Source organism: Phoenix dactylifera, chromosome 1 (assembly GCF_051530095.1).
Source record: "Phoenix dactylifera cultivar Ajwa chromosome 1, Ajwa_hap1_PhDact_Kaust_v1.1, whole genome shotgun sequence".
NCBI classification, from domain to species: Eukaryota; Viridiplantae; Streptophyta; class Magnoliopsida; order Arecales; family Arecaceae; genus Phoenix; species Phoenix dactylifera.
The window spans coordinates 9,376,898-9,389,390 of record NC_143190.1 but is presented as its reverse complement, the minus strand read 5'-3'; the positions used below and the strand labels follow the sequence as shown (position 1 = coordinate 9,389,390).

Genomic DNA, 12,493 nt, shown 5'->3' with positions numbered 1-12,493 from the left:
ATGATGCTTTTGCAAGAGATCCAGGAAAGAAGAAAAAAATCACACGAGTCCTTAATCATCATGTTAAAAAAGGAATTAGCACTCGCAGGACATACTCTCATTTTGTTAAATGCTATCTGGGGAAATAGAGCAGAAAATTAAGGAGAGAAAAGGAGAAAAGAAAACATCTCTCTTCTCTTGTTTGGATGCACTATAGAAAAAGGAAAAGAAGAAAGAGAGAAAGGAGATTCATGGGAACCATCTGGTTTAGGGGTCAAAGAGAAAAAGAAAGCCTTATTATGAGCATCTAATTTCCTCTCTCTAAATCTCTTCACTTTGCTATACTAGAGAAACAAAGAAAAGAAAAGAAAAGAGATTTATGCGAACCATGTGATCTAGGGTAAAAGAGAAAAAGAAACATATTTTAAGTATCTAATGTTCTCTCTGAATCTCTTCACAAAAAATGTGATCTAGGAGATCCATTTCTCTTCTTTTCTCTCCACTTTGTTTACTTTTATCTCTAACCAAACAAAAGAAACTCAATTTATCTCCTCGCTTTCTCCTTTCTCCATTTCTCACAATCCAATCCCAGTCCAAACAGGGTGTTAACGACTTGAAGATGGGCCTGCCATCTCTTTATGAAAAAAACATTACTGATTTAATTGCTATAGTCTATCATTTCTACCTATATATATATAATGGAAGAATCCACCGTAACTCCAGCTTGTCTATTGCTTCTCTGAAAACCAGGTATTAGGCACATGATGGGATTAGTTCCTAACACAACTTTCCTCAATTACATAGAGCACAGCTTTCACTCCCCAAAGTTGAGAACCACCACCAGTCCATGGTCAAGTAACACTTCCTAATAACCAGCCAAACTGTAATAGAGCATAAACACAATCCAATTGCCTCTAATCAGAGACAAGGCAGCTGATATATCCACTGAGGTCGATCCATTTCAAGCCAATTGAATGTTTCAGTCATGTTAAACTTTATTTCTAAAAAGAACAGTTAGACATCTAGGCTGCAATTTATTCTTCTACAACAAAAGGCAAAGCCATTCTCTGGCATGATGAAAGCAGCCAGACAATAGAGTTAAAACAACGCAAATAGGAGTTTCAGGTTGACAGGCCCACAGTAAGTGAAAAACATCACCAGTTATAAACAGATTGTGACTGCTTGGACAGGATCAATCTGAAAGGCATGCAAGAGAATCATCAGTCAAGATGCACAGTGCACTGGGTCCGCCGTAACCTTCTGTGCTTCCCATCATCAGATGGCTGCAGCAAGCACGCCGGAACAATAAGTTGTGGTGAAATGACATAAGGAGAATAGTGCGAAAAAATGTGAAGAAAGAAAAGACCAACATGTATGAGGCCAACTAAGTGCAGCCCTAGAAGCCCTTCGTCTCACCTGCTGTAGAGGATATCGAGGGACCTGAACCCTTTTGGAGCCATCAGCTAGCCGCTTGCATGGTAAATGGTTTTGAACCACAGCAAACTCATTAAGAACCTAGAAGAAGTAGATCAATAGTATTCAAAAGAAATTTCACCTGAATATTTCTTATGAAAGTGCCTGGTATGACAAGAATATTTGCAGGTAACCACCGTGTTTAAAGATAACGGGAAATCAATCAGCCTTATTTCATCCAAAAAAGCGACAAATATATAAGTTTCAGGATGAAGAAAGAAAAGCAATGGCCAGAAGACATCAGCTGATAGCACAAGTCCAGGACCTTGTGCTTATAAATGGAGTATGTGCAGATGCAAGTTGCGTAAAAGATGAATTAAACCTCATGCTGTATACATAACAGTAAATCCAGACAAGTGAACCTAAATTTCTTGTAGACCAGGATAATGAGTTAAACCTCATGCTGTATACATAACAGTAAATCCAGACAAGTGGACCTAAATTTCTTGTAGACCAAGATAATGAACTCAATCTGCAGATATGCTATGTGTCTGGTCAATTACGGTTCAATTTCCTCTTTTCAAAAGTAATTAGCAGCAATTCAACAGCTAGATGTGCTCTAGATAGAACTTAGGTTTGCTACACCAGTAGAGAATTTCCCATCTTGCCCCACCACACTGTATTTCCTTTTACACTAAATATGGTCACATGTTTTTCAATACTTTCCCTCAGTTATCTCCAAATGCAAGTAACATATTTCTATTTTGTGCTCTCATCTTTAGCAACATACAACATTGTTAAAAAAAAATTGCATCATATAAAACAACAATCAATCTCTATCTTCATGTCATGCAATCAGGTTAAGCAATCACAAAGGTTGGCCTTTCTCAATACCTGGTTTCGAATTGCCCCAGTTAACATATCTTGACACCCAGAAGCATGAACATGTTCCAATTTGGGACACTGGAGCAACAACCTCTCTGGGAAAAATTTCGCGAAGCATAAAATCGATAATGAGAATTTATTTTGACCTCTAATCCTAAATGAGGAAAGCCACAGACTCATACCTGGATGCGAATTTGCACATGAGTTAAGATTGAGATCATTAAGCTCTGGACAGTTTAGGTATAGGGCCTGCAATGGTTATAAATTAATCAAAAGGGAATGAAAAGAGATCATATGAGCATATGAGAATAGCTTTTGTAGTGACTTACATCTAAATCAGAACAGCCCCATAAACTGATCCTTCTCAAACACCCATGCTTTATAATTAGTTTTTGGTAAATTGGTTGTGGCTTTGATGTAGGTGATTTCTGACACCTTCTGAGTTCTCCGCTACCTTCATTACCAATCAAGCCATTTTCTTCAGGACTTTCATTTTGAGAATTAATAGCACGCATGCTCATCCCACAGTCAATTAGTTGAAGAAGTGGTAATTGTGCTGTAGCAAATTGGATCCCACCTGAAAAGGCATGGAAGAAGATATCTAAGAACATGGACAAATCACAACATGCAGCCAACCTCATATTGATGGGCTTGGTGTGCATTTTCCAAATTAGTGCATCTAGCATAAATACGCAAAAACATAACAGCATAAAGAAAATTGCTAATTACTTGAAGTAATGTTAGGACAGAGAGCAAGGAGGAGTCTAGATAGGGTCTGAGAGAATGCATTGCATATCATTCCAATCCCACTGTCGCTAATGCTTGATCTGGAAACACAAGCAGAAAATGAAAATTAAGAACCTAGAGGATCAAGAGAAATTGCAACAAGTAACAGTTGACAAGGAATGTTTGAGGAGCCTTATTATAGTCAGCATATATAGTGAAGATTGATATCGCTGTAAATCACCAAATCTGGAGCTTTGGACAGTGCATCTTACAGGTTAAGCATTCATAGAGTGCAGAGTAGAGCATACCCACTTAAGTCAATCAACTCTAAACTTGAATAATTTGAAACTATAGCAGCCACAGCTGCATCTGTGATTTTTGAACCAAGAACCAGTGACAGCATGCGCAAGCCCCTGACAGAAAAACTTCATTAGCAGACCTAGCAAAAAGAAGATTTGAAGAGCAAAAATAGTGGAGATGCTTTTAAATTGCATTAGAACTTGGCAGTTGAAATTGGATTTCCCAATTTCACTCATATCTGAGCTCTAACATCTGTAGAAAACTCAATGATCCAGCATGCATATGATAAATATTATATGAGGTCAATCTTAGCACAAGATTCTTTCAATAACTTAGACCACCAATCAGCAAATTATTATGTAGTTATTCGCATACTTCTGAGACAAATAACATACCTTAGGTTTGTGCTTGCTAAAGCAAGCACAGCGTCATTACAAAGTTGAATTGATGCAATATGCATATTTCTTAGCCGTGGACAGGTGCGGCCCAAACTATCCATCATGGTAACAAGATCTGTTGAATCATTTTCTTGTCGAGTAAAATCAAGAGAAAGCTCCTTCAGATTAGGACAGCTAATAACCTATAAAGAGTAAATGAGAATCAATTAATGCATGGACAGAGAATATGAAAGAGTTACTGCATTGACAATGCATAAAAAGTAGTTGATAGTTACCATTTTTGAAATGCAATAAAGGTCCGAAAGCCAGAGAGTTGACAGGCTTGAAGAATGGAGGTTGAGAAGTCCAAGACTAGTGCAACCTTCCACTTTAAGAACTGAAAGACACCTTTTCTCAGCAACAAAACGACCCAATTCATCCCTGCAAGATGAAACCTGTTGATCAAATAAATTGCCCCTAATGTATACACCAGTCAAAAGAATCTAAACACAGACCTAGATTTTTTATAGTTTTCAAGAAAAAGACGCATTTATGAATTTATCATTAACATCCTTCTAAAATGAATGAACAAGTCTATTGACAAAACAAACAGTAAGCTAAAATAGCAGCATTCCCAACAAAACAGCATCATCGGGTGCAGTAATATAGCAAATCCTTCAAAAGGAAAGAAAATGTGGGGAGAAGATGCATAGATAAAACAAAGAGCTTTTCCAATCAATAAGGCTCACATTGACATGGTTGACAAGCAAGAGTGACTAAACAAGCAAATGAAACAAGGGAATGAATATCTTGATATCGATGTCGATAAACTGAAACCCAACAGATATGCATCTAAGGTTCAAAGCAAAAATTGCTGAACCGAGCCGTACCGGCTAGTTCAACCCGAACCGAGCCAATCCGATCTCCGACCAAGTTGGTTCTCCAATGGAAAACGGTTCCAGCCCCCTAGAGGCCGAAATTTGATTGGTTGTGGCTGGACCGGCCAGAACTGGATGGTTACATCCGATTCGAACGGGTACTAAACCGTATCGATCGCCGACCGGTATGGATCTCGGTACCGGTTCGACGAACCTTGATTCAAGGACATCCTTGGTTAATAAAGAGAACATAGTTTTCTTGTCAATTGGACTTGTGTCTCAATCCGATCAAAAAGAAATATATTGTGTGTTGACCACCGGGAAAGGAATGGATTAAGATTAAGACGGACGGTTCAATTAGCGAGCATGGGAAGGCTTGTGGAGGTTTAGCAAGAGACGATAAAGGGGATATATGCCTCTCTCAAGCAGTTAAGAACAAGACCATACTCGAAGTTGAGCTCTTTTGCATCTTCCAAGGTATTCAAATAGCAGCTGAAAAGGAGTGCCAGAGGATTTGGATTGGTTTGGATTCCCTAACATAAGACATGGTCTACTCTCATCCAAAAGTCCGCAGCTAAGGAAAGCCTCTTCTTCATGAGATCAATAAGGTACTCGCTAGTTCTGAAGATTTGAAAATCTCCCATACTTGGAGAGAAGCAAACCAACCAGCCGATTTTATGGCAAGCTTTGACTATGCGGTTTGTAGTAGACATATTTGGCCTTCACATTTTTCCTTTCATTTTGTATATTTAATTGAAGAGGATAGACATATTGACAAAATTTCAAGCAACTCATACTCTCATAGCTTTGAAATAGATCACAGAAGGGATCAAGAGTAATGAATATTTTTAATATACCAGGCAAGGTACGTCGTACTGGCGCGAATCGGACGGTACGAGGCGTGCCGTACATTACCGATTCGGCACCGGAACCCAGTACGGACGGCGTACCGATACTTGGTATGCCAAAAAAAAATTGGTATTGTACCGTACCAACACTATACTAGTATGGCACCAGTACGAGGTTTGATATCGAGACGGCGAACCTTGATACCGAACATATGTACATGATCTTACACATGGATGAAACGCATAGAAATGAAACTAACATCACACTTCAAGTACTATAATAGTAAACAAAAGGACGGTTTTCAAGAATATGAGTTTCTATGACAATCCTGGGCACATTCACAGATATGGGTTGAAGGATGATGTAACTATCTGCAAGTGGCAAATAAGCAGCAGGTGCCAGTGAATAGTGAGTGGACTGTCTTGATGGTACAGATATATCATATGAAATGCACAGAATGGACCTAAATCCACTTATTATTCTAGTAACATGGCGGCACAGAAACACACAAGAAAAGAAGGTAAACTTATATAATTTAGACATCAGCATATAAGGAATCATAGGCTAAACTTAATCATAGAAACAGAAAAAAGGGGCAATCAAACCAAGGATAATAGTTATTGACATACCCAGTTATCCGATTGACTGCATTGTCACCAATATTGATCTCAAAAGCTTCTAAACTAGGGCACGAGAATGCAACACAAGCTAGCAATGTAGCATCAACATCACTGCACCAACAGCAGAAAGAATGTGCCTATCAGGGCATACTCATCCGAATCTGCATCTATATACAGTTGGATAATCAAAACAAAAGGGTCTGTTGTTGTTTTCCAGTTTTATCAATTCCCCTTTAATACATAGATGTATTGTGGATCATGATAAACCAGTGGAAATCTTACTTTCTTTTCCCCAGGATACCATTTTAGTTAGAGGAGGATCTCATAAAAGCTGATGCTTGCTATAATCCATAGCACAGCATTGTTCACAGTTCACCATGCAGAAACAAAAAAAAAATGAATACAGAAATTATAAGGAAAATATCTCATACCCTATCAATCATTTCTGCCATGCTACGGTCTCCCACCAGTTTCAGACCATCAGAAGAACCGAAATCAAAGAAACAACTAAAAGATAGAGCATAAAAAGATAAAATTTGATACATGATCGGATTTAAGTTCATAAAACTCACAACCATAGCAAGATCTAACCATGTCAAACCTACAGAACAGCTTCCACAGACAGAATAAACAGATCAAGATAACTCACATCAACAAGAGCTTCATAATCTAAAGATCTTCGATTACATTGATCAAGATAGCTCACATCAAAGCCCCAGATCCATATAGAAGGAACTGAGACTGAGATATGAAGGTTAGAAACATTTCTCTAACAACAACATTGTCAAAATTCATGATAACAGGAGCAACAACAAGCAGGAAAACTGAGGAGGAAAAATATTTTCTTTCGGTTCTTATTGATTCACCAAAATCCATAATATTTAGATCCATCATCAAAAGATCGGGAGAAAAGGCCATCAGCATAAGCCCATCCCTGATCTGTGAGTTATCATGACTGTATAAATTTCGACTAAAAATTCGATTTTTTTTTAATTAAAAATTAGTTCTTTTCAGCTCTATCATCCACGCACGAGATCCCCCCTCCTCTTCCTCCCTCGATCTAAGAAAACGCCCTAACCTTTCTATCCTCAGAGTAAGCCGCGCCAGTCCGGCGCACTTGTGCAGCACCGATCCAACGAAACCGATCTGAGATCGAGGAGAAACCCTAAGCCTAAGCTCCTCCGCGGATCGCCACACTCTCTTCACGCACTCCCTCCATCCCCGGCAGACCACCGCCGCCCCCATCAGCTCCTTGGGCGACAGCCGCCTCAGGACCTCCACCAGGCACGACACCGGCAGAACCCCGCCGCCCACCTCCACCTCCTCGTAGTCCGCCGCCGCCGGGGTCTCCGCCACCTCCTCCTCCTCCATCCCTGGCGCCGCCGCGACGGCTGACGGAGTCCGGTCCTCCTCAAAAGAGAGGGCGCGGCGGAGGCGGTGATCGGAGCGAGGGGGGAGGATGTCGCCGTTGCCCGAGGGGCAAATGTGGCCCTTCTTGGGGAGGCCGCATCTGCCGCAGTTGTAGCTGCCCCGCTTCTTCAGCGCGCCCCGCTTGGGCGCGGCGGAGGAGGCGGTGGCGACCGCGGGCGACTCGCCGACCATCCAGATCCCGACGTTTCGGAGGAGGGGTAGAGAGAGAGAGGGAGAGAAGGGGGGAGTGAGGCGGTGGAGGGGATGAAATAGAGAGCGGGGAGAGCATGGGCTTGTCGGAATAGGGGCGGGAGATTAGAGTTAATTTCGCGCCATTTGTATCACGTGCCCCAACGGAGCGGAGCGTTGGAAAAGCGAGAAAGGGGCTGAATTACCAGAATGCCGTCGGTCGTTTTCGAATATAGATATGGACCGGGTGCTTCTTTCTTCTTCTTTTTTTTTTGGAATAGCATTAGGGAAGTCATTAATTCCCCCCACTTTTACTTCTATATAATTCTGTGGATGCCCACCCTTGATTTATTTGGTGGAGATGTTCAATTAGATTTTTTTTCATAATTCATCACATAATTATATTTTTATATATTTGCAACGCCAAATCAATAGTTTTATTTGCCACAAGAAATGGTATTTTCCTCTTTCTTTAGCTTTGGACGAAATTCATCGCAAAAGAATTGTTGTCAACTTTTTTTTTTAGGCTAAATTGTTGAATGATATCAAAAATGTGAAAGAAAAAAAAAAGTTTTTTTTCTCTCCCAAAATTAACAAAAAATGTTCAGAGAAAGTAAAAAGGATGAATTTAATATATATATATATATATATATATATATATATATATATATATATATATATATATATATATATATATATATATATAACTCGAACCTCTAGATCTACAAAATAAACAAACATCGCTAGGCTCCTAATTAAATTATTCAAAAAATAATTAATTTATACTCAAAATCTTCCATTGATCGAAGTTAATATTTGGGCAAATCCTGTATAGTCCTTCTTAAATGTCTAAAGAAAGTAAAAAAGATGAATTTAGAAAACATGTATGTAACTCGAACTTTTAGGCTCATAAAGCAAACAAAGATCGCTGAGCTCCTGATTAAGTTATTCAAAAAATAATTAATTTATGCTCAAAATCTTCCATCGATGGAAGTTAATGTTTGGACAAATCCTGTATAGTTCTTCTTTGTTCCATATATATGAATTTTTCCGATCAAATTTTACATCTAAATGGAAGTAATATTATGCTATCTCTGCTTTGGTTCTTTGGTATTTTAAGATTTCTTTCTTTCTTGAAATAACAGCCATGTCTTGTCCCGAACACGTATAATGCCCTCGAGTTGGGAGTATGTTCAGGTTTCAAAACTCAGGAGATGCTTGGTCGAGCATTTAGATTGAGATCTCCCTTTCAAAAATAAAAATGGTTCAAATGATGCCCCAAGTTTGTAAACATCTCTTGATGCAATGAAGTTATTCAATGCATTATTTTGAATTTCATTGTCCTCGGTTTAGTTAATATCAGAGTAAAGGTCTTGAGTTTGAACCATGTCTCCGTACTTTTTAATTTTATTATTAAAAATTTTATATCCTGGGCTCACCAAAATAAAGTCCATACTAAGATGCCAGGAAAAAAAAAAGGAAAGAAAATCTACCAAATTTGATTATCAATCATAATAAAAGCTGAAATGAAATATCAGGCATATCGTGCGAGGGAAGTAGTGTTCCATAATGTATGAGATTTGCCCCCTTTTTTTTTCCAAAAAACGTTGCATGCTAAAAGTAAGAAGTGAATGAACTTCTTTATGGGTCCCTCAAATTTTTATGTTCAACTATAGATTTTGATATTCAACTAGTCAAGTCAGTTGTTTAAGAGGTTTTTTTTTTTTTGGTACAACGGCACATGGTACAATCAACAAAATTAGAAAAGAATAAATAACACAAAAATTTTGGTACAACGGCACATGAGCCGAATGTGGGTACAATCAACAAAATTAAAAAAAAATAAATAACACAAAAATTTTGGTACAACGGCACACGTGCCGAATATGGGTACAATCAACAAAATTAGAAAAGAATAAATAACACAAAAATTAGGGCACTGACGCATAATCACCCTAGATGAATTCTTCTAAGTGGTAGGCTACAAATGAGACCATTTAGTCGGTCGTACTGTTCATCTTTCTGTAGATATGTGTAGGCAAGTTGGCTACGAGAGATTATTTTTTTTCTAAAAGACTGCAAACATCACGAAGTATTCAAGCTCAACTGACAGGTTACTTGAATAAAGCCATCTATGTTTGTAATTTGAACATTGACAGTAGCCTGTTTTGCCTTTTTTTTTTTTTTTTTCCCCTCCTGTCCAGGTGACAATGATGGCGAGTTATGAGGGTGAGGGATCGTTAAATACAGGCCGAGGCTACAGTTTTCTGGCCTCCAGCCGTTCTAGGACTCTGACATCCACTAAGAGTCATTTAGAGCTCGACTCCTTCTAGACGTCTCCTGCCGAGCTCCTTCATGTGCAAAGCATGCATCTGGCTTGGGTTGGGTAGGGTTGGGCCTAAAGCATTTTCTACTTGCATCAACAAACGTAAAAAAAATTTTTATTAAAAAATAAAAAATATATAAATAAATCTATCTCATTCTATCTAAAAACAAATGGTAATTTCAATATGGTATAAAAGTAGAGATGCTGAGTTTAAACATAAATCTACCTCATCCTATTAGCTTAAGCTTTTAGGACAAATGATCATTTCAACACTTCCTTTCCAGAGATGTGAGAAATTACACAGGCTTAACATAATGAATCTATTGAAGAAAGCACAAGGCATCTAACTTATTCCAAAAAGCCACCCTCCTCATCAAATTCCAATAGTATTATTGCTGTGTTAGTATTAATATCATGAAAACAATTTCAAATTCCAAACTTTTTGATGTTAAACTTTGAGGTTCATAACACTAGGGACCGAAGACTATTAGAATATTATTTGATCCTCAATTCAAAGGTGCAGCTATATGCTGATAAAGCCTCCATTTTCATTTGCACATGCTAATTTTTTTATTAAAAAAAAAGTTTTTTTTGCATGAATACCCTTCTAAAAATGCAAATTTGCGTGAATACCATATTAAAATTTATATTTTTTGCACAAATTCTCCTAATATAACGATTCTTCCAACATCATTCATTAACCATATTTACTTTAATTAAAAATCAAAAAATTTAAAATTACTTTTTTGTCCTACATCGCGATCGCCTTATAAATGTTTCTTTTTGCACATTTACCCATTAAGGGTATTTTAGTTATTTTAATTTGAAACCTTTAATTATTTAAGAGTGTTAGATTGCGTAAGTATATTGCAAAAATAAGGATAAATGGGTACAATAGCAAAACAAGTGTTTTCTGAGGGTATATACATAAATATTAATTTTGGGAGGATGTTAATACAAAATTTAATATTTAGGAGGGTATTCAGGCAAAAAAAAAAATCTAAAAAAAACATATGTGCAATGAACTATGATAGCTGGGTAGTAGCCCTCTCATGATACTCCTGAAACATCTAATTCTAATAAATGTAGAATCTGAACCCATCTAATTTTTTCCTATAGTAATTCTTGATCATTCGAAATAGCTCCCATAAGTATTATTCTGTATTAACACTTCTTTTTTTTAAGAGAGACAGAAGTAGAGAGACGTAATTACCTGTGTCCCAATACCTGAAACACACCTCTCAAAATTCTAACCCAAAATATCACATTGCTAACTAAAAGAGTATGCGCCCTTGGAAGTAGTCTTATGACATCATATTATTTACCAACAAAATCATACTCTTAACATTTCACACATGTCACAAATTGGATCTAGTCAAATCAAGACTAGTGATAAGGCTAATTAATTAGAAGATTTCGATAAAATACCAGTAGAAAAACTAAAAATCTGATATTATATTGTATTTTTTAGTAGATCTTTATTTCCAGAGATATACAGATGCATGATAGATATGTTCCAAGTTATACAAAATATGATATAGGGATAAGGGACGAAATACAAATTATTAACAGCTATAGAGATAGCATATCGAGCTAAACAAGGTAAGAGGGATCTCACCATATCAAGTTAAATATGCATTGCGATTTCAGTGTATCAAATTAAACAAGGTGAAAGTACTCAAAGTTTTTTTTTGTTTGTCATGCCCCAACATAAGATCGCGAGCCAACCAAATTTACCTCGACAACTATGAACTATAACCATATCAAAGTGCCACTGTATAATCTTTAATGGCAGGGTATCAAAATATCAACGTACAATTCTCTCTAGTAGGGTATCAAAGTATTAACGCATAGCAGCCACTAGCAAAGTATTGAAGTGTCAATATACAACCTTCACTGGCAAGACGTACATCGAAGTGACATCATACAATCCCCACTAGCAAGGTATCAAAGTGCCAATATACAACCTGTACTGATAGGGTATCAAAGTGCCATCATACATCCCCACAGCAAGAGTATCGAAATACAACCTAGCTTAGACTGTGAGTCCAAATTCGTTTCAAATCAAAACTTTCTTCCTCAAAAGCATGTTCACTATTCTAAATCGTAAGATATATAAAATTATAAGAGATCAAAATCAATTGAGCATAGTCAATATGTTCGATCAAGAATTATACGATATTTCAGAAAGGATATATATAATAATAAAATACTATGCATCAAATTTATAAATCAAAAATAAAAATATTAATAATTTACCAATAAAATCTAGAAAAAGATTACATTATTTACTTTGCGAGTGAAATTAAACTACATGTCCAAATTTTCGAAAATCCCTCTCAAAATCTAAAACTCTGCGCGAGTGCACAACTAAGATCTCTAGTGAGCCCCACGAGCCAAGATCGTTGGAAATTAATAAAAGGAGGAAATAACCAATAAATCTCTTAGAGGCAAAAAGGGAGGTGGAGGTCTTTAAATAGCTGTTGGAGGCTCAATTTTCTAGCTTCTGTAGGAAATCGCAACGGCGGAAAAGTTTGTCTC

At 37.4% G+C, this 12,493-nt stretch overlaps 1 protein-coding gene across 2 annotated transcripts; it reads right to left on the bottom strand.

Annotated features, from left to right (window-relative positions):
• Window positions 1-949: 949 nt before the first annotated feature.
• Window positions 950-7,759, bottom strand: LOC103705978 (F-box/LRR-repeat protein 17-like). Of its 2 annotated transcripts, none has more exons than XM_008789904.6 (11): window positions 7,106-7,759; window positions 6,037-6,138; window positions 3,977-4,121; window positions 3,699-3,883; window positions 3,312-3,416; window positions 3,007-3,104; window positions 2,607-2,854; window positions 2,460-2,526; window positions 2,287-2,372; window positions 1,396-1,494; window positions 950-1,262 (listed from the first exon to the last, which is right to left on the bottom strand). In XM_008789904.6, the coding sequence occupies exons 1-11, from the start codon at window positions 7,627-7,629 to the stop codon at window positions 1,200-1,202; spliced, it is 1,722 nt and encodes a 573-aa protein (XP_008788126.3). In that variant the 5' UTR covers window positions 7,630-7,759; the 3' UTR covers window positions 950-1,199. The 2 variants fall into 2 exon arrangements, with proteins under 2 accessions (XP_008788126.3, XP_017697958.3); XM_017842469.5 differs by having other exon boundaries at window positions 950-1,176.
• Between the last annotated feature and the right edge of the window lie 4,734 nt (window positions 7,760-12,493).

What these genes read in the sequence shown, in the direction of transcription:
- LOC103705978 (XM_008789904.6), bottom strand. Translation starts at nt 7,629, where the DNA reads ATGGTCGGCGAGTCGCCCGCGGTCGCCACCGCCTCCTCCGCCGCGCCC. An exon ending in CTTACTCTGAGGATAGAAAG is followed by an intron (nt 6,139 to 7,105) that starts GTTAGGGCGTTT and finishes CTGTTGGTGCAG; the next exon opens with TGATGTTGATGCTACATTGC. An exon ending in CTGGGGCAATTCGAAACCAG is followed by an intron (nt 1,495 to 2,286) that starts GTATTGAGAAAG and finishes TACTTCTTCTAG; the next exon opens with GTTCTTAATGAGTTTGCTGT.